Source organism: Chionomys nivalis, chromosome 21 (assembly GCF_950005125.1).
Source record: "Chionomys nivalis chromosome 21, mChiNiv1.1, whole genome shotgun sequence".
In the NCBI taxonomy this organism is placed as follows: Eukaryota; Metazoa; Chordata; class Mammalia; order Rodentia; family Cricetidae; genus Chionomys; species Chionomys nivalis.
This window is the reverse complement of record NC_080106.1, coordinates 12,220,750-12,243,066: the sequence shown is the minus strand read 5'-3', so window position 1 is coordinate 12,243,066 and position 22,317 is coordinate 12,220,750. Positions and strand designations below refer to the sequence as shown.

At 47.3% G+C, this 22,317-nt stretch overlaps 2 protein-coding genes across 2 annotated transcripts in view; both read left to right on the top strand.

The window, feature by feature from the left end:
* Bco1 (beta-carotene oxygenase 1) overlaps positions 1-3,001 on the top strand; it is a 39,812-nt gene extending 36,811 nt beyond the window's left edge. The window contains exon 10 of the mRNA XM_057753986.1: positions 2,918-3,001. Coding sequence (XP_057609969.1) covers positions 2,918-2,994 — 77 coding nt within the window. The 3' untranslated portion in view covers positions 2,995-3,001. The remainder of the gene's footprint in view (positions 1-2,917) is intronic.
* Positions 3,002-10,773: 7,772 nt separating this feature from the next.
* The window catches only part of Gan (gigaxonin), a 55,810-nt gene continuing 44,266 nt past the window's right edge, over positions 10,774-22,317 (top strand). The window contains exon 1 of the mRNA XM_057753543.1: positions 10,774-10,940. Coding sequence (XP_057609526.1) covers positions 10,774-10,940 — 167 coding nt within the window. The remainder of the gene's footprint in view (positions 10,941-22,317) is intronic.

The window sequence follows — 22,317 nt, the reverse complement described above, 5'->3', positions numbered from 1 at the left end:
TTCCCACCCTAGTGCTGGAGTTGCAGGTATATGTGGCCACTCCTGGCTCAGAGCTGAAGCTGGCCAATCTCCATTACGTAAGACCTGGGACATTATTGCTGGAGGCTGCAGTTTTCTTCACAGTTGAACTGGGATCATTCTAGTGTTTTGATCTTGGTGCGAGGTGAAAGGACTTTTGGTGTGCAAATGATGCAGAACCACACAGATTTAATGATAGAGAGAAGGTGTACCTTGTTCGTTATGTAGTGACACGTTGTCTTGTTCTCTGCTCCATCTCTCATCCGTCATTCATCACCTGTCTGTCCATCATCTATCCATGCATCCATGGCGAATCGTTCATTTTCCCACAGTAAACGAAAAAGAGGGAAGGCAGGTGCGGTGTGGGGGTCCACCAAGACATGCATGAAGATGCCACAGCACTGGCCATTTTAAGAGCTCAAGGCTGTAACAAAGAAAGCAGTCCATTAGGCACCCAACAACAAAAAAGTTTCATTAAATGGGACAAATTTTGTGAAAAGTGACAACCCGTTCCTCTGGAAGGACGGCATTGTCTTGATTAAAGAGCACACCTGGGAGCCACAAAGTGCAAATTATTGATGTTGAAACCACCCGTTCCCAAGAGGGCAACACTGACAACAGCCACCAGCCCAGATGCTATCTGCAGCGCTGATTGACTGGACCTGGAGGGACGTGTTCAGAACCGCGGTGGCCCAGTTAAACTCAGGCTCCCTTCTTCACGCGTATATAGGCTCTGAGCCCCTTAGGTTTGATTCCACTCGTTGACTGTTTGCCAGGCTCCTTGTGTAGATGCTGGGGACACGCAAATGGGCAGCGAGTGACACATGACGGAGTGTGGGAGTACACAAACTTCTCCAAAACGACAGGATGCGAAGTCCTGGCTGCTCTGCGGGTTCGCTGAGGGCCAGTGTTCACCTCGCTGAGCCACAGTCTTTTAGACCATGACACGGGAGTGTCTGGTATGTAACTTTAGAGGGTTGGTCAGTGTGATGGATAGGGAGCTCCCAGCACAGGGAGGCATCCAAAACTCCACAAATGAGCACCGGAGGAAGTGGTAATTATAGAGAAACCGAGTTAATGACCCCTTAGTTAAGAAACTCCCAGGGGAGTGAAAAGAGAGAAGTTCCAGCAGCTGTCACCAATATCAGAGGTGTAGTTGTTTTTATTTTTATTTATTTGTTTATTTTGCTTTGGTTTCATTTTTCATTTTCATTCTCACGTGTATGTGGTGAGCATGTTTTCACGTGTGGGTGCATGTGTGTGGGTGCATGTATGTGGGTGCATGTGTGTGGGTGCATGTGTGTGGGTGCATGTGTGTGGGTGCATGTGTGTGGGTGCATGTGTATGGGTGCAGATGCACATGTGTTTGCATCCATGTGGAGGCCAGAGGTTAATATTAGATCTTATCCACCATCACTCTTCAACTTTATTCACTGAGGTGGGGTCTTGAAGTCAAACGCGGAGTTTGCTGACGTGGCTAGTCTTGCCAACCAGCTTGCTCTGGGTTCTGCTGTCTCTTTCTTTCCAGGCTTGAATTACAGGTAAGCCACTCTGCCCACCTAGCATTCAAGTAAGTTTTTGGATCTAGACTCCATCACCCAGGCTTGCTTGGCCAACACTTTAACCAGTGAGCCATCTCTCCATCTGTGATGCTGTGTTTGTAGGTGTGTGTGTGTCTGTGTGTGTGTGTGTTCATGAGTATAGTACCTGAGAAGGCCTGAAGGGGGCATCAGAGCCCCTGGAGCTGGAGTTACAGATGGTTATGAGCTGTCTGACATGGATGCTGGGAAGTGAACTAGGGTCATCTACAAGAGCAGTATGTGCTCTTAACCACCAAGCCTCCTCTCCAGCCCCATGGCTTGCTTTCTCACGTTAGTGTCTACTGACCACTTGCCAGGTGCTGGACACGGTGCCACATAGTGGCATCTGAATAACTGCAGCTGTCATGCACGGTGCTGTACACAGCCGGCCAACAAGAATCTGAGACTGTAAACCAGTTGTTTGTATCAGGCAGTTTCTCACAACAACGAGAAAACTAGGCACACGAGGTGTAACGGGGCCCAGATGTGTCTGTCAAAGTGGCGGGACATGGCTATGCATCCAGCAAGTTCCCCAGTGGGACATGGATTGTTCCAGATGGGAACTGCATGACCAATGGGGGTCATGTGGGATCTGAGTGAGACAGCTGTTTCCAGCTAGGAGCCCCATTCAGGTCATTGCAGAAGCAGGATAACCAGTAAAGTGATAGAAGCAAGATTCGAGGCTGGTAGCTAAACTCCAGGGGAGTTCAAGGTCCAACGAGGCAAAAAGAAGCTGAAGGAAGTGACGCTGGGGACTGTCAACCCTGGACACAGGTCCAGGGACAGAGGACAAATCAGTTATTTACATGAGGCCAGCCAGGAGATTTCCCTGGCTCCACTGAGAGGCTCAGGAGGCTCAGTGCAGAGGGCTAGACACGAAAGACGGTAGACATGTTGAAAATGAGAAAGGGCTGGTGACGTGGCTTCGGTGGCTAAAGATGCTTGCCGCCAGGTATGATGGCCCAGTTCAGTCTCTAGTAAAAGAGAACTGACTCCTGCAAGTCATCCTGGACTCGTACCTGGAAAGAATAGGGACTTACAGATGTGTTAGAGTCAGGGTGACTGATGGAGGGGATGGCACCTGTCTGCTGTGTTCCCAGAGGTGTGCACACACCAATCTGAATAAGCAGGCCGTGTCATCTTTGCCAACTAAATTACTGCTCTCTAGACATTCCTTCCCCGAGTAGCCAATAGCTCCTTAGATTTAGTACTGACCCTAATTGCATATGGTCTCCCACAAGAGACGGGCATATTGTAAGCACTTAGAATTTTGGTTGAATGAACAAGCTGTTCAAGGTGTGAATGGATCTCCTCTTTAGGTGTCTTTGTCTCTGCAAGACTGAGCTACCATTCAGAAAAATCCATACATCAGAGGCCAATCACAGACGAAGCATGAAAACAAGACCCTCTAAAAGAATGCACAGGAAGACACCCTGAGAACAAGGCTTTCTCAAGCAGAGTGTGGATGAAGCATCAGTCTTGGAGGTCTGTCTGATGGCTTTCTGAAAATAGTTGGAATGATTTAAGTGTTTAAAGGTAAATCAGAAGAAGGGGGGCTGAAGAGATTGCTCAGTGGTGAAGAACACTGGCTACTCTTGCAGAGGATGCAAGTTTGATTCCCAGCATCCATACTGGATGGCTCACAACCGCCTCTAACTCCAGGTCCAGGGGATCCAACGCCTCTGGTCTCCACGGGCATCTGCGCTCATGTGCACAGAGGCACACATAATTATAAATAATAAAAGTGGGGTGTGGTGACACATGCCTTTAGTCTCAGTACTCGGGAGGCAGAGACAGGGGGATCTTTATGAATTCAAGGTTGGCCTGTGAAACATAATTAAATAAATGCATGCAGCATGATATAAAGGAGACAGAACAGGGTATTTAAAGATCTGACATGGAAGGCAAGACCATGTGATGAAGTTAGGAGATAAATGAAGTTCACCTAACTCCCAGAATTAGGGTAAAAGAAAAACAAAAGGGGAGATGGATATCAACTCAACCCTGAAGACAGTGCTGGCACTACAGGAGAAACTCGATTTTACCTAAAGGTCAGTTAGAGGTTGATAATTCCCAAGCTGAGCAAGATCCCAGCAAAGCAAAGGCAATGGTGGTAGGGGAAATGGTGACAATAAGAGGAACAGTACAGCACGTGTCGAGTGCCTACCATGTGCCAGACTGTGGTGCTGCCTTCACCAGCACCATCTCATTGTGCCCTCCCCATCACCAGGTGAGGAAGTGCTGGTTTAGAGAAACAGTGCTGTGTCGCAGACTGCTCTGGGAATTCCAGACTTCACCATTTTAACCAGAGCAGCTGTGACCAGGAGCCACCAAGCTCCGGCTGACTGACATTCCCTCCATGGATGCCACGGGAGGGCCCCTGGAGTCTCACCTGAGGTTCAGCCACTCCCTGCTGGGCTCCCTTCCCAGCTGTGTGCACTTCTGCCCCAGATGCCTGTGGTTTCATGAGATACTGTAGAGAGTCTGAAAAGTTCACTGAAGTGGGGGAGGTGTGGATGGAGAGGAAGCAGGTCATTTATGCAGCTTTAGGGAAATCGCATCTACATTCAGGTAAGACTTTGGGGTTTGTGGCTGCCTTGGGGGTCACGCATGTCCCTGTAAGTAACCTATCCCTCGTGCTCTGTAAATAACCCCAATAAATTCATCCCATTTTGATGGAATAGTTACTTTGGTCAGTCATTGGTGTCCTATAGGGTGAGAGGGCATCTGTTAGGGTCTCCTTTGGAAGAGTCAAGACAATACTATGTAAACTTCCTGAGACCCAGAGAAAGTACAATGGGTAAGAAGGATTCAAATGAGTTCAGATGATTAGATATGTCCAAAGTGCAGTGAGTTATTTATACCATGTAAATATTGCCAAATAAACCAGCTTACCAGACACCCCACAGCCAGGTAGTTAGAATTCTTGCTAAAGAATAAAATTTGAGTACTTCTTGAGCAGGGCGGTGGTGGTGCACGCCTTTACTCCCAGTACTCGGGAGGCAGAGGCAGGCAGATCTCTGTGAGTTCGAGGCCAGCCTGGTCTACAGAGTTAGTTCCAGGACAGGAACCAAAAGCTATGGAGAAACCCTGTCTTGAAAAATCAAAAAAAAAAAAAATTTGAGTACTTCTTATACATTGTTTCCAGTTTTATAAAGTGGTACATGCCTGACTAGGACAAAACAAAGGTTCTAGCACAGGACCTTGTTTGAAAGAAGTTACTAAGGTAACCTATGCCTGGGGCTGTTGTGATCTAAGGTTTACAAGTGTCATTTTGAGTCCTTTAAATCACTCTCAATAATTCGCATCCTTGGAGTGCAGAGTTAGGCCAGGGAGCAGGAGAGGAAAAGCAACATCTACCCAATAAGAAAGCCTTTTAAGATATGTACTTTGATTCCAGCTTCGTCTTAGGGTCTAGTGACACAAAGACAACAAACAAACAAACAAACAAACAACCCCTGTGCAGGCTCGTGAAAGCCTTTAGAACAGATAACCAGAAAGGACCCGCAGTGCGCACATACCTGTATATAACTTAGGCAGGGGTTAAATATCCAAAGAAAGAGGAAGTGGGGTGAGGGAGGCATCATCTCTGCGCTCTAAATAGAATAAAGAAGCAAAATGAAAATATCAGTGGACTCCCTGACAGCAAAATAGGATGATCCCAAGGCGCTGAAGTGGGAATGAGTTAGGGTTGTTCCAGGAGGAGCAAGTTGGCCGGTGTGGCTAGTGCACACCGAGAAGGGACGTTAGAGGTTGTGGTCATAGGACATAGGCTGTAGCTCACTCAGGGCCCTGTTCAGCATGAGAAGGGCTTTGGATCTTCTTCCTCCGAAGTCTGACAGAAAGCCATCAGAGGCTATGTAAACCGGAAGTGGCTTTATTTGACTTCCTTGTCAGGAAGGAAGGATTCCCAAGGAAGGATGAGGTGGTGGAGGGTCAAATGGTTTGGGTGAGGTTGAAATGGCTGGAGGCAGAGCAGTCTGCCTCAGACCTTGTGGAGTTCACTGGCGAGTGAGATGAAGGGCCCCAAACACAGTATGGGATACAGGTCAAGGGCTAGGGACATAGATCCAAGTATATGGCTGTCTTTGTGTGCACAAGATCCTGGGTTCCATCCCTAGTCCCTCTTAAAAAGACCCCCATTTCTGCCACTGTGTAAACAAATACTATCAGAGTACTACCACATACTCAGGAGGAATTGTAATTAGATTTGAGGAATCAAATTTTTAATTTTAAAATGTTGTGTTTATTTTTATTTTGAGTGCGTTTGTGTGTGCAGTGCCTGAGGAGGGTAGAGAAGAGCGTCAGATCCCCTAGAGCAGGAGTTATATGGACGATTGTGACCCACAATGTAGGTTCTAGGAACAGAAGCCAGGTCGTCTGGAAGAGCAGCCAGCGCTCTTACCTGCCGAGCCATCTCTTCAGCCCTCATGAGTTTACTTTGTGGCCTGCATACATTGCAGGTGGCCATTCACAGGGAGTCAGGAAGTTATTATTAAGTAAGCCAGTTTGGAGGTCAGTGGAGAATTGTGGGAAACAGCATCTGGCGTTACCTGGAAGGGACTGGAAAATATCCCTCATTCCTATTAATATTTATTCACTTAGCAAATCTGTAGGGAGCACCTAGTGTACGTGTCTGGTACTGGGATGGATCCTGGGTGGGGCACAAGGACAGCCTCTACCTTCATGGAGCTTTGTTACAATTTAATTAGCTCCCTGGGTTCTGAGACATTTCTCTGGGCACTGGGAAATACATAGAATCAACTCGAGCATCATAAATACTGACTTGTTCTCTGACTCAGCGATTTGGGAAGCACTTGGGCTTTTCAGAAAGAGCTATCTATGGATTTGGACAAATGACAGATTTGCCCAATAAAATGTCTAAGGACTACCTTAAAATGAATCAGAAGAGACCGTCTCAACCCAATGAGTATCTATAAACAGACAGCCTTGAGAATGGAAAAGCTTACAGGGCTGGAAGGCAGAAATCTGACCTCAGGCTGCTCTACCCTCAGTCTCACGAATGACCTCGATGGAGCCTTTGACTCATCTGACCTTCAATTTTCTCTTCAATAAAGTGAGCCCATCTGATCCCATATTTTCAAACTCCTGATTGCGTCTTTTCGTTACAGTGTTTATTGTCTTGGGCTAACAGTTACTTTAAAATAAAAGCCGGAGATCCCAAGGGGATGCTTCTCTCGAGAGCTCAGTTTTCAACAGAAGAAAGCTTTTAATATTTTTTTTTTTTTTTTGCAAATGGAAATTGTTCTTTTCTCAACTGTAAATACATGCTCGGTGAGGAAGTAAAAGCGGAGGGGAGTGCAGAGAATAGAGAACTATTGAGAGACACATGTCTGCTTTTAGGGTTCTTGGATCTGCTGTGAGGACCCGGTGGCCAATGATTTAGAAAGCCGGTCTACTCGCCAGCTATTACTATTACTTGCAAACAGCCTTTTGGTGTTTAGACGACACGCATGCCCTTATGCACGCTGGAAGCCCTTCCTCTGAAGGCTGTGATCTTTTTTTTTTTTTTTTTTTTTTTGGATTTTCGAGACAGGGCTTCTCCGTTGGTTCCTGTCCTGGAACTAGCTCTTGTAGACCAGGCTGGCCTCGAACTCACAGAGATCTGCCTGCCTCTGCCTCCCGAGTGCTGGGATTAAAGGCGTGCGCCACCACCGCCCGGCTGGAGGCTGTGATCTTCAGTGTTGTCACCAGAGACTGAAACTGGCTGGGCAGTCTGCAATATCGCCTATGTCCTGTTTCACAACAGCTGCTATCTGATACTTGTGGAATGCTGAAAAACAATAACATCGTATGCGCGACTTCAATGATCGTAGTTAATATCAGGACAGCTCCGTTTGAGCCGTATCCAGAACGACTACAAAGCCTTCCAAGGCACATCCAGGAGCGCTGGGGTGGACAGTTGCTCCTCCAATCCCCAGGACTCCTCCTACCCCTTAACACGAGGTTGAACGCTTCTGGGACACTGGGACTCAGCGGGACATATTTTACTGTCAGCCTAGCATCAGGGGACCATGAGCTCTCTGGTGATAGTTTTCTGATGATCTTTGAGAAGGGATTAAAGTCAGATCTTGGCTGCAGACCCACGAGGCTATTATCCCTAAGTGGAATGAGCTGCTGGCACTTAATCCCATGTGGTGATCACCTGGGATTGAGGGGCTGTGTTCTTCATCTCGGCATATCTGATTTGCTAACTAAAGTATGAGCATCTACTAGGCACCAGGCACTATGCAAGTCCCAGAGAACACAGGGGCATCCAACACTGACCCATCCTTAGAAGTGCTTACAAGCCAGCAGAGGAAGAGGGCAAAGAGCAGAAGTCGATCTGAAGTCCGAAATGGCTGGGCTCAATGGTGTAGCAACTGCCTAACATACACAAAGCCCTGAGCTGGATCCCAGCCCCACAGTAAATTCATAAAGCACAGTATGATAAATACAGCTCTTGCCTGCCTTGTCCCGGGAGGCTAGGAGGCTTGATTGCCAGTCGTGTTTGAAAGGTTTCAGAGGGTGACTCAGAGTTCAGCGAGCAGATGGAGTGGTGGGAAAGACTGGAAACAGTGGAGGTGGTGTTGTGTCCTGTTGTGTGGGTCCACCTTGCAGCAATCGCCTTCCTCCCGACTGAGGATGACTGTTAGGAGTCTCTGCCCAACTCACACCTTCCTCCTGATGCAAACCCTGGAAGCTCGTCTCTACCAGGAACAGTCCATTTCAGCTTCACTCACTCCCGGCTGCTTCTGTGGAGACAACGCTCCCATCCTGAGCTAACTGCCCATCATTCTGTTATCAGAGCGGTTTCTTTCAGAACCTGACACATGAAGAGGAGATGACCCTTGCAAGCAATACCTTCTCATCAAATACCTAGTCATATACGTCACTGGAGGAGAGGGGGTACAAGCATCTGAAGAGGCCAGTGACATCAGGTGTCTTTCCTCAGTTGTTTTTCTACATTACTTTAGAGACAGAGTTCCTTGGAATTGCGATTCTCGCTAAACTGGCTGGCTAGCAAACCCAGGGATGTTCTTGCCCATCGCCCAGTGCCTCCCCCAACCCCAGCTACAGGTTACAAAGTCAGCCAGATTACAAAGTGACTTTCACATGGGTGCAGCGAGCTCAGGTCCTCATGCTTGCACAGCCAGCACTGTAGACTGAACTATCCCCCACTCCAACAGTCCGCTTTTGACAACAGCCCAACTGAGAAAAAAACGAACACAAACAAAAATACAACCCAAGAAAGATTTATTTAGTGCTTGGTATTCAATTAAAAATTCAGTTAAAAAATAAAATACCGCCCAACCCTGAGTAGGTGCACCAAGTATTCTGTTACCAAATGCTTAGCACCTAGAAATCTTGGCAAGCTACATTATACACAGAAATTAGCTAGTCATACGGATAAAAAAGATCATTACAGTAAGTGTCTTACAGAGCAATGTTCAAAGTGTTGGCTGTGCCCAGGAGCATTGGGCTGGTATTGTAGAGAACACAAGCTTGCGTCACTTTATTATACTATTTTCTCAACAGACACAAATACAGGGTAGTATTATACAACACAGATCCACAGCCCCCTTCCAGCTTTATTCAGGAGTAGCTCGTGTTCCCTTGTGATTTACCTCTGCTTTCCTCAGCCCTTCGTTTTGGCAGATTCTGGATATTTTTATTCCTGCTCCCACAGATCCTGAGCTGTGTTTGAAAAGGGAACTGGGAATGTGTGGGACTCTACTAGTAACTTCCTTGCCTTAGCTGGTCTCCTGCCCTGAGAGTACAGGTTATACTGATTCCTGTCAGTGACTCCAAAGCCTTGCCTGCTTCCAGGGTGAAGACCCCAAGACTTTCCTGGGGCCTTAGGACTAAGGGAGGCTGTGCAGGTGCAGCGAGAGCCCATCCCACCTTACCTGGAACGCTGCCCAAATGTTCTGATCCTTAGTCCTCCTAAAACTTAATCTTCTGAGCTGGGTTTGGTGGTGCACACCTTTAACCCCAGCACTCTGGAGGCAGAGGCAAGAGCATCTCTGCGAGTTCAAGGCCAGCCTGGTCTACAAAGTGAGTTCCAGGACAACCAGAGCTACACAAAGAAACCCTGTCTCGAAAAGCAAAAATAAAACAAACAGTATTTTTTTTTTTTTCTGAACGTTTGGGCACCTAATGTTTGCACAAGATGACAGCTACTTCCTCCACTCCCGAGCATTTTCAGGAACGTCCAGGGAAAGTTAAGGCAGTATGTATGAGGCTTGCTCTGTAGGGTGAGCTCACCCAGAGTTGCTTACTGTCACAGCCTTGATTGATCTGCCTGTATGGAAAGCCTGGCCCCACCATTTGAACATCCGGCCTTTATACCTCCCAGCCTTTCACACTTTATTTTTCCTTTAAGGTAGGAATCCATGCAGTTAACTAGAACCCCCACCCCCCGCTTCACATTTGCAGTCTTGTGCATGCGCGTGTGTGTGCACAGAACCCCCTGATTCAGACCACTATCTAATCTTAGCACGGATCGGCCTGGGGCACCCGTTATCTTACGCTCCACCCAGCCTCTTAATGACGTCCATAACGCCTTACCCCTACAGCCCCATTTAAAACCCTTCCATTCTTTCTGGTACCCAACCGCAGACCCGGCAGGAGGAAAACAACGTCTTTGCCATAGCCTTGCAAAAAGGAAGCGCTTCTCTCGCTTCACCCGCGACATCTTCAATGAATGCTTCCTGCAGACTCCGCGCTCTGCCCAGGAATAACGGACGTGAACGGAGTAAGTCCTCGGCTTCACTCTGCATCTCAACTCCGTCAACAATGATAGTACTCGGATAACCGAGACTCGGATTCGTATTCGCTTCCGCCGATCCGCTAAACCCTTCCTCCCAAACTCCGTCCACCCTGCGGGCGCCCACGGCTCAGAGCCCAGCCCCGGAGGAAGAAGGCTTCTGATTGGTTGCTGCGAGATGGGGCGGATTCCGAGGGAGGCGTCGCGGAAAGATGATGCAACGTCTCGGATCCTTAAAGGCACCGACCGCACGCGCCGCCGATGGCGCAGGCGCGTTGCTGGGCTTCCAGCTCTGACTCCAGCGCTACACTGAGTCCGGTCAGGCGGACGCGCGGAGTGGACAGCGGGGACGCGCGCGGGATTCGGGCGGGCGGGCCGGGTGGCGGCGGAGGGGCAGGAGGCGCGATGGCCGAGGGTAGCGCTGTGTCCGACCCTCAGCACGCCGCGCGCCTGCTGCGGGCGCTCAGCTCGTTCCGGGAGGAGGCGCGCTTCTGCGACGCGCACCTGGTCCTCGACGGCGAGGAGATCCCGGTGCAGAAGAACATCCTGGCGGCGGCCAGTCCGTACATCAGGTGAGCGGGCGCCGCCGCCCATCGCCTCCGCATCCCTCCCTCCCTCTGGCCTGGCCGCCCGCGGATCCCGTGGTTCCGCCGCCGCGCCTCTCGGGGACCCCCATGGGCCTCTCCCGGAGGCCCCCTCCCCACCAAGATCGCCCTGGGCCCGGAGCCCCGGGAGGTCTGCAAAACCCCAAACGCGGTGTACAGGCAGTCTTGGGACCCGCAGCCGCGAACAGGGCGGGGCTGCTCCGGGAAGAGCTGCTTGTTCGCCCCGACAGGCCCCGCCCGGCCCGCCGAGCCCCGCAGAAGTTTACCTCCCAGTCACCGCACAGTGGGCCGGGCCGGGTTCTGCGCGGGGAAGCCAAACACCCGCGGTGTTGGCGGAAGGAGAACCCCGTAAGATCTCGGTGGTACCCACCCCCACCCTCAAAGCCCAACTGTCAGTTTGCCACTCCCTTGTTACAAACAGGTTAAACTGTTGCGAATTTGGAAAGACCCACCGGGATTCTTTGGATACAGTTGTAGTCGAGGACCCAGATATTGTAACCACCAAGAGAGCACTGTAAAACTTCAGCGACACAAACCTTAGCTTAATTTACCAGGGTAATGAAAAGATTCAGACCCAGCTTATAGCATCGGGTCAGAATTTGCAAGGAGGCTGCTGTCTTTTCTTTAGCAACTTTCCTTCAGGCAAAGTGGGTTGCTCTTTTAATACCGGGACGCGGGCGAGCTAAAAGCTGGAGAAAGTGCCCAGTAAGCTGGTTAAATATAGACTAATGGTAGACAATGTCACTAGAATTGGCAAGTCAGAAAAAGGAAAATTATGTGTATGCCGTTCTGAGAGCTCCGTCCCAGCAGAACTCAGCACATACGCTGTACTTTAATCTTTGGTTTTTGGAGACATTGGAACTTAAAAGCAATCCAAGTGCCCTTGAAACTTCTGGCTTCTTCTATTCTAGCCTTGCCTTGTAACATTGTGATCTTTGTGGACTAAGGGGTCAGGTGTCTTTGTTAATATGAAATTTAGATCACCAATATGACAGCTCATAGCTGGCAGTTCATAGGTTAGGACAATCAATCAAATTAGATCTGCAGGCCAGACCTTTCCCGGATCCAGAAGCAGTCCCTGTTTGGGAAATGTTTCGGAAAACTCCAGTGGATTCGATATTGTTACAGATCCTTCAGTGGCACCTGCCTCTAAAGTTGCACATCCTGAAACAGTTTCTGTCTCCGTCTTTCCTCATGGCACTTACCACTGTAACAGAACCTGTATTTTGCTCATCTTGGTGCATCTTCCTCAGCCACAATGTAAACCCAGGCCAAGGATTTTTCTTTTGTTTCTTACCCAGCCCTTCGCAGAGAAACTAGTGCCCGGTGCCAGAGTAAACGCATCGAATGAATGATCACCTTCCTTTCATTGGACATCAGAGGTTTATATTAGCTGGCTGGCTAGGGCTCTGGGCTCCGTGTTTGGAGATCTGCTTCATGTTTCAACTCTTAACCTGCCTAGCTGCGAGTTGTTAGGGATGACTTAGTCTTGACTCCAGCTCACTCTTGACAAAGGAGGGACACAGGGTGTTTTTGTGTCATTTAGTCTTGGAGGCACCTACAAAGAAATGAGTTTCAGACACTCTACATCTCCACACAAGTCTGTTCCCTGGTTAGGAAAGATCTCCTGTGATTCATGTCTGTCTGTCTGTCACTTTCCAAATAAAGGATAGATCTTCTGTGGTTCATGTCTGCCATCACTTTCCAAGTAGAAAAGTATTATCTCAGAGGATGTTAGGTATATCAGGGTTACTGGTACTTAGTGGTTGAACTGGGATTTGAATCTAAGTTTATGGTGCATAGTCTCCTGTTCCTACTGCTCCAAAAGACAGCGTGGCCTGTATTTGGATGTACTTTGGAGAACACCAAGATTGATGGTTTATAGGATGTTACCGTTTAAATGCTTGTCAAGCATGGTCATTCATAGACTTGAGTTTCATCTTTAACCAGTTTTTTGCAGTTGGTTAACATTTTATGTTAATATTATGTTGTACTTAAAATTATGCATTGTTAACATTTTATCAATAAATCAATTTTTAATATAAATAAATATCGAATTTTCTTTATTGGCAGATTGTGTTAAATTTGACTACTGAAATGCTAGAAGATTTTTGTGGTATTTTTAGATTATCAATTTCAAGGATATTTCAAAGTATCTGAATTACTAATTAAAACACAGCTTAGTTTTAATTTATTTTTACAATATTTTTATTGGATAATTTTATACTTATATGTAGTGTGTCTTGATTTTGCATTTTAATGTTTTTTTAGATTTATTTTTATTTTACGTGTATTCGTATATGTCTATGCACCATATATGTGAAGTGCCTGCAGAGGCCAAAGAGGGCATTGAATCCTCTGGAATTGGAGTTACAAATGGTTGTGGGCCTTGTGGGTCCTGTGCTCTCTGGAAGAGCAGTCAGTGCTCATAACTACTGAGCTATCTTTTCAGGTCTCTAGTTTAATAACTTTTGACACCAATACTATTGGACTTTTATAATGTAGCTTTGTTGAAATGGCACTTTCGAGACTATAGTGAAACAAAATATAAGCATTTAGAGTTGTGTTATGTGTGTGCTTTGTTGTTTTGGTGTTTTTGTTTTTATTTTCTTTCCCTTTTTTTGGTTTTTCAAGGCAGGGTTTCTCTGTATAGCCTTGGCTGTCCTGGAACTCACTCTGTAGAACAAGCTGGCCTTGAACTCATAGAGTTCCATCTTTTATTGCCGCCTGAGTGCTGGGATTAAAGACATGAGCACCACTGCCTGTCTAATTTGTGATGTTTTTAATCTGCAAATCTAAAAGTATGAATTTGTTCACTGTTCTTAACCTAGGTAGAAAAAAACGTCATCGGAAGTCTAAAGTTGGGTGGTTTGAGAAGCCAGATCAATTTTGCCACTCTAGGAATGAAGACAACTTGATCGACATGTAGTCTGCTTACTACCCAAAAGTCTCGCTACATAATATACTGGTTTAATCTTTTCATGTGCTTTTCCTTGGTTTAACATTTATTTTTCTTTCCAGTAAGTAGCCATTCCAACCATGCGACATTAGAAATATTTTAAGTAAAAAAGTCAGAAAACTCAGTTTCAGCAACAAATTCCTTCTAATCACCTGAAAGAGGTCTGAGTTGGGCCTGTGTAGAGTGTGTCCTGAAGTTTGACGTCACGACGCTCAGGGGCGATGGACAGGTTCTCCCATGATTTATCACTCAGCTCTGCAAATGGAAGTGGCACCTTAGAGACTCAGTTGAAACAAAATGAATATAAGCATTTATATTCTAGCAGGCTGTTTTCCCAGTGCCATCCCTGGCTGGCATTTGCTTCTGGCTTGTTGGGAAAACTATACCTCAGTGCAGCTAAGAGCCTTAGAAAAGGACAAGACTACACTCATAGACATGATACTCCCCCGTCTTTTCTGTCTTAGCAACTCTGCCTTCCCCAGGGAATAGCCCCTTGGATTATAGGACATTTCTTTGGAATACTGCAGAGCTTGCCTTGCTTTCTGAGGCTCTTCTGAACCCAGCCCCGTGTTGTTGACCTGATGGAAGCTCTGCCCCCCCCCACCCCTTTTAGCTGTGCTTGGAGACGATGCAGGTAACAGGGATTTGAAAATGACTCTTTCTGTGCCTGTGGAGTGACATTAAAGTGGCTCTGTACAGAGATCCTGGAAGGTTTTTTGCATCTTCCAGATTTTTTTTTCTTTTCTTTTATTTTTTCATCTTCCAGATTTTTATACATTTCTGGGGACCTGTTACCATACTGTTTAGCATTCAGTCCTGGAGAGCACAGAGTTACCACAACTTTTTTTTAATCCTTTGATGAGTCAGTCAGCAATGGAAATGGCTTTGTTTGTTTGCTTTCTGGTTGGTCTAGCGAGGGTGGAGTGAGAAGCCTGGCCATCTGAACTTTTGTAGGACCCAGTTCTTTATATGTGGGGTGAAGTTGACTGTGTCACACGAGGCCAAATTCCAAGTAATGTGGAAGCGTGTGGCTCGTTTGCTTTGCACGTGTGTGGTGGAGGGATAGTCTCTGTCTAGTTTTGTGTGTGTTGTTATATGTACATGTGTGTGGTGGAGGGATAGTCTCTTTCTAGTTTTGTGTGTGTTGTTATATGTACATGTGTGTGGTGGAGGGATAGTCTCTTTCTAGTTTTGTGTGTGTTGTTATATGTACATGTGTGTGGTGGAGGGATAGTTTCTAGTTTTGTGTGTGTTGTTATATGTGCATCGATGCTGAAGTGCTCCCCTTGTCTTGTGCTACAGGACTTTGTCTGGTGTTGTGTATGAATGCAGCCAGTAGCATTGTGCCGTAAGGAACATTTATGTCATACTGTTAGCTTGGGTACATTCCAGGTCTAGTTATTTGCAGTCCTGCGTTGACATCTAGATCTAAGATTTGACCTATGGACAAATGGTGTGGAGGAAAACACTGAAGGAAGTTAACCTGAGCTTTAGAGGGGAGCCAAGTTTCATAGTGGCATAGAAACTGTCAACGTCCACTCTAGGGATGACTGAAAGTTTAAAGTCACTGGGATCTAAGGACTATCCCTAGTGTTGTTCACTATATACAGAGCATGTGGTTAGTTCCTAAAGCCCTTTTTCTTGATTCACTTACACAAATAACTAAGTAACCTTTAACCCATCTTTGTTTCCTTGATGCTGAAGCTGAGCCACCCAGGCAGCCACACCCACTAAGGTCCTTGCTGTGAACCAAAGGCATTGCAGAGTGATGCTCTCCCAACAGTCTTTTGATTTCCTTGACGTTTTCTTCTTTTCCCAGCACTTTGAGTTTGTAGCAGCTTCTGAATGATTGCCAGGAGGGTTCTGAGGAACCAGGGTCGCCTACTGCATGTCTTAGGATTCTTCTAGTAGGCTGGGTTCTGTGGTCAGTCTGAGTCTGCACCACTCCTTCAGACTTATGGTACCCTACCCATCTCTTGTCAGGATCTGGGGGTGGGGGTGGGGGTGAGTCTTTTATCTTTTAATGGATCTAGGTCTTATGTGTTTTTATCTGCCTACTATAAGGCTTTCCTAGCAACTGCTTGAAAGAATTAAGTCTGAAGCTCTTAGAGTTAAGTGTTCTAAATACGCAGCAGGGAAAGGCTCTTGTCGCCAACCTGCTGACTTGAGTTTGATCCCTGAGACCACACGTGGTAGAAGGGAAGAACCAACTCGTAAAAGTTGGCCTCTGATCTTGACACACATACTCTGTTACATGAACAAGAGCTTGCATACACATAAATAGATAAATGTAATTAAACATTTTAATGCTTTTTCTTCATCTTATTTGGTTAAAACCCATTCATATGTGAGTTTTTCAAGGGAACTATTGTAGTCGTGACCCCCTTCAGACCTCCTGCGGATCGCCAGAGTATCCTGGTCTGGCTTCTATGGCAATAAGCACTTGCCAACTGGTGCTGTCTTTAGGCTTCATCCCTTCGGCTAAAGGTATGTGTTTGTGTGTGACAGCGATTGCCACGGTGTGGTCATGAAGGCCCTGATTAGAGAGGAGGGTTTCAAATGCAGAAATAAATCAATACAGTTCTCGTGAGACTGTGGCTGGAACATAGGGGGGAGTGTTGCTGTCCGGTGTGGGGTGCCGTTTGGAGTTAGCGGCACAGCTCAGCTGTAGTTGGTGCTGTTTGTCTGATTGATCCGTCCTCTGTTACCCCAACACTTTTAACCTTTGCTTATGTTCTGGATTTTCCCATCAGTCTCCTTCGTCATCCTTACAGTAACTCTCATTTTATAGTTGAGATCTAGTAAAGTGCTTTTCCACATAGGAACTCTGAAGCCTTGGGAGTCAGCACCACGCTACCTATTATGTGATGTGCTAATCGGTTCTTCTCGTGCTGTCAAAGAGGGACCTACAACCTCCTTATAATCCATAAAGAAAGCATAATTTAGACAAATGAGGAGGCATTTGGTTCGAGTAGCAGGCAGCAAGTCTCAGAAAGCTGCCTCATCTTTCCAGAGGAGAAAGGCTATCATTTTGTGTACTGAAGCTATAATATAAATGAATAATTTGCAAGTTAGGATTCTGGGTTAAGGGCGGAGATGCGGGGGTTGTGGGCTGTGACAAATGGCAGGCTCTGGTTACAGCCGGAAAACTAAGTGCTTCTTCCCATGACTTCTTTGCCTCCTAAGCCACAGACGCCTGAAGAAGGCAGGGGATCGAAGGCTCAGGTGGGGTGGCAGGCCTCTCCTCACAGAGGCAAAGGCTAGGCATCCTCCAGCAGCGCCCTTGACCTCACGCTTGCAGAACAGAGTTGGGCTGTCTTCCAGAGCCCTACTGTAAACGACTAAACCACACGGTGATGGGCTGCTGTTTGCCGCTCCTGTATCCCGTGGGAGTCAGTGATGACAAAAGTCCCAGGTTGTCACAAAGTGAAGTGGGAAATGTCCAGGCTGAAAAATCTGAACTATCCAGAGCCTGATCCCTGACCTCACGTCATATAGGTCAGAGTTAAACGTAGAGTGATAGAAAATTGCATGAATTTTGTTGGTGTTAGGGTCCATCCACAAAATAAAATATAACATAAAATTACATGAAGTGTTTTGCTAGTCCTGGGTCCTATCCCCAGAATATCTACTGTGTATGAAAATTCAAAAGTCCAGACATCTTCCTTTCCTCTGCTGGTTTGACCGAGGGAAAGTCAGGCTGTGCTCCTTACTTGCCACGCTCCATCTTCCATCATAGGAGAAAAGGCATCCGCTTCCTTCTCAGAGATGTCAAGAAAAGAATACATAGATGAAGTAAGGTTTTGTTTGGCACAGTGAATGTGTCATTGTGTAAAAAGATAAAGCCTTCCTAAAACAGAGAGGAAAGGAGAGAAGGAAGCAAGTGAGTGAACGAGCCCCAAGGCTTGGAAGGTGGCGCGGTGGGTAAGAGTGTTTGCTGTGCGAGCCTGAGGACCTGGTGTCAAATTCCCAGCACCCACATAAGATGTGGGTGTGGCAGCACATGTTTGGGGCCCCAGTGTGAGAGTCAGTGGATGTTCTGGGCTGGCTGATGAGCCATTCTAGTTGAAATGGTGAACTACAGGCTCTGTGTAAGAGACTCTCTTAAACAATGTGACGACTCATCGAAGCTATCTAGAGCCAGAGGAAGGTACCCGGAGTGGAACGCTTACCTTCTCAAACCCTGCGTTCCACAGAGCTGCACACAACGTGAACACTCAGTGAAACCAGCTTGCTGGCAGTGTGCATTCCAAGTGGAAGACAGATAGACTGGTTTAAAAAATCTGCTGGTTAAGAAGCACCGAGGGGGTGCCATCTTTTGTTTTCCTTCTTGGAGTCCGCATCCTGAAGGAGGCAAACACTCCACTGTGCCATATTGTTCCTAGCTCTTTACCAAGAAGCATTTCCCTGTCTCTAGGAACAGCTTGAAAGAGGATTCAGCACTAATGAATACATTTTGAAACCTGGTTTTTCTAGTCATATTCGCATTCATCATGACCAGCTGCCTGTGCCTCTGAAGAATTGAGTATCGTCTGTTCTGTGGGGCCTACGGTATTCGCAGACTTCTGTCTCTTGAGTGGTTTGTGTTGTTCAGTCTCTTCACTGCACTCTAACCTTCTTACCCAGGCCTAGTGACAAGTGAGGTCGGAAGTCTAAGGGCAGGATTTCAAACAGCAGCGAGACTCCTGAGAAGAGCCACAGATACTGTGTCTGCCATGTCCTCTGCAGGCTGGGGTCCAGCTGGTACTCCAGGACAGCATCGGAGGCAGAGGGACCCCAGGCTCGCTACATAGGTCTCCTCTCTTAGTAAAGGGAACATTGCTATGCTCTAGCTTTTCCTAAAGGGGAGCTGATACAGGACAGGACAGCTTTGTCATAGTTTTTAAAGATTTGTTTTCAAATATCTTTGTGGGGGGCTCACTTTGGAGCCCCTGGAGCTGGGTTACAGGTGGTTGTGAGCCACCCAACCTGGTATTGCTAACAACTTAGAGCTGTTCTCTGAAAGAGCAACTAACATTCTTAACTGCTGAGCCATCTTTCCAGCCCGTACTCATTTGTCTTGAGGTAGGATCTGAGCTCTGTAGCCCAGAATAGCCTCAACCTTAGGCGCCTTTGGCCGTAATCTCCCGTGTGTCAGGGTTACAGGTAGGTCAGTACACCCTCCTGGTGTGGATTCTCTTTGCTGTGTGGCTGGCTCATCACTGTGCTCTCCCACCTGCCTCCTCAACAGCTCCTGTCTTGGTTGGGCCGAGATCCAAGTCTGTCCCCTACGTAAAACTTATAATCCATATTATTGGCATGGAGATGTCTACTGCCGTCTCCTCCTGCAGTGGGGCCCAAGAGCAGGAAGTCAGATGCTTCCTTCGTCCCCTTGTGGGCAGAAAGGGGGGCTGAGGACGGTATTCACCACCATCATGTCAGAAAGTTCTTCAGAAATGTCATCATTGGCTTCGTACACGTCACACGCTAGTTAGGGCTAAGGGAGGGAGGAAAGGACACATCCATGACACCACTCAGTTCGTGCTGGAGCTGACGTTTTGTTGCAGGGTTGTGAATGGCATTGGCAAGTTCTTGGAAAGAGATTGTATAATCTTGTTTTGCACATTTCTTTAAGGGCCACTCTGAACAGGGGTAAAGGAGTCTGGGTGGAAGCAGGAGCCAATGGAGAGACAACTATGCTTACTCGGAGAGAAGGCAGGGTACTGTGGACCAGGCCTCAGCTGAGGAGTTGGAGTGAAGGGGCTGGGTCTTGGCATTGGGACTTGGTAGAGAGGAAGACAGAAGGTAGCGAGCAGACATGTGGGTGGGCCCAGGTAGCTGAGGGATGCATATGGAGGTGAGGGGTTCTAGAAGGCCAGGTCTCTTTGGTTAAGTCCTTATTCAGTCCTTAGCTGTTGTCATTACAAAGCATCCCCTGGAATGTGGTGGAGAGTTGTCTGCTGTGAGGCCTGGCAAGGGAGAGAATGGGTTCTCACTCCATGGCAAGAAGGAGGCTCCAAGTTTGGCTGATGTCGGGGATTGGGGAGAAATTGATGCAGGGGCGGGGGGGGGCTAACCATAAATAAAACAAAATAAACAGAGAACGAACAGGTGTTGGGACCTGTAGATAATAGTCCCTCAGAGCCTCGCTCTCATGCATATGTGCCTCCGTCCACTGTGATTGGTCTCTGCCCTCCTGGACCTCCTGCTACTTTGGAGCAGCTAAGTTCATGTCCATCCTTCAAGACCTGCTTCAGGTGGCTCAGGGACGAAGTGCTTGCTGGGCAAACTGGAGGACCTGAGTTCAGATCCTGGCACCCATATAAAAGCAGAAGGGAACAGACACAGTGGAGTGGCTGCTTTGAAGACCCATCATGTTGTCATTCAGACTAGAGGTGCTAGAGGCGTTAAGTGGATCTTCTGTGTGTGAGGGTTAGACAGGAGCAGCCTGTGAGTGCTGGTGCCGGCTTCACCATGCTGTGTGCGCTGCCCTGTGAGATGAAACCTTTGACCGAGCATGTCACTTCACGGCTGAGCATATGTTAGTGTGGAAGGAGACGGACAGAGCAGCCACCGTACCCCCAAGAGTAACCGATGAGGGGGCCCTGGTGTTGTGCTGTTGCTCTGGTGCAAGAGGCCTGAGAGAGGAGAGCGCTCTGTTCAGAAACTCGCTACAGTGACAGAGCCCTTGTTCTTGCAGGGCTGGGGACTTGTGGAGAAGCATTCATTCCCTTGACAACACTTTGGAAAGCCATGTGCAGCTTCAAGTTGTTTGGAGACAGTTATAGCAGCAGGTTACAATTAAGGAGCTGCCAGAAGCATGGGAGTAGCTTGGAGCTGGAGCATAATGCTGCTAAGTGGAGCCACCTCCGAGGGGGTGGGGCTTGAGCTGCTGTTTGTCCTGCTCAGACTGTCTCCTTTACGAAGGCAAAACAGACGGCCCCTTAGAGCTCCCGTAGCACTCTGGTCTGGACCTCTGTGAAAGATAAATTCTTGGAACTCCTACTGCCCCTTTGTGTTTATTCAGGAGGCTTGCTGTATTTGAAAAGCCACAAATTCTCTTCCTCCTCCCTCTCTTCCTCCTCACTGTTCTGGTTGGAAAGAAAATGGAAAGAGATGTGGGGTGTCTGTGGCATTTAGTGCCATTTGTATACTGTGGCAAAGAAAAACCCAATGAACTTTTTTAATGAGGAAGAGAATCTCCTCACTGAATCTCTCCCGTCCCCCAGCCTGTTTCTGTCTCCGCTACATAAGGAGAAAGTACGTCTGCATGGATAAGCCAGGAGGAGCCTAAGCGTCCTGACACCTCTCTTCAGCCTATTGGCCTTCAGAACTACATAAAATGACATGCACAGTAGCCACAGCGAAGGGGTGTGCCTTTGACGTGACCTTTTGCATGAAGTCGCAAGGTCATTGAAGGAGCCACGTTTCAGTGGCATCTAAAAGAAATTAATTCCCAAGTAGAGAATCTGGAGGTGTTGACACGTCTCTGCACGAATCTGTCTCTCTCGTGTTTTCAAAAGGTCGGGGTGTGACCAGGGCAGGGAATCTGCCTTGTTTCATTCGAGAAGAATTTGCTTCAAAAGGTGCTGGATCACTATTCTGCCTTTGAGTTCATCTTGAAATGTTAACATGTGTTTTCTTGCTTTGCTTTTGAAAATGTAAATGTTTCTGCCTGACTTTGGAAATGACAAAAACTGGGCTTAAATTGAGAAAATGTATTTCCCATGCAAAAATGGAAACTGTCCTAAGAGTCCAGCTCAGTTCATTTCTGAGTGAGTGAACGCGTGTCACGTCAGACCTTTCGATCTCAATAAAAATGCCCATAACCATGCTGGGCAGTTTGTGTGTGTGAGCCAGGGTCTCACACCACAGCCAGGATGGCCTTGAACCACAGCAGTCCTGCTTCTTTCCTCTTGCAGGGATGAGCGACCGCAGCCAGCTGGCTCATCGCTTGCCAGTGCTGTCTGTTGTTATATCCTGCAGCTCTGTGTACGGTCATTTCCCGTGCTCTCGGTTGATGTTCCTGTATAGTGACCTTATAAAGCAGTCAGAAAATATGTCAGCTCCCTTTGCTATGTATCCTGTGGCATAGGTGAACTAATCTTGAGGACCTTTGTTCTGGGTGGACAATTGACCTGGGCTGTGTAAAGATAACCACTGACCAGAGAGACTACACCATATATATATTTTTTTTTTTACTTTTTTCCAATAAAGACTACACCCACTATCTTGTAAAACCACCAATGACGTGGGCCTCATTTTTAGAAGACCTGTCACCATTACTTAGCACTTTTGGAAGTGAGTTTGCAAGATCATGGTTTTGCCTCTCGTAGACTGAAATTTAAAATCATGGCAGTTGTATCCAAAGCAGGGCCCGGCAGGCTTTCTCTGTAAAGGTCAGAA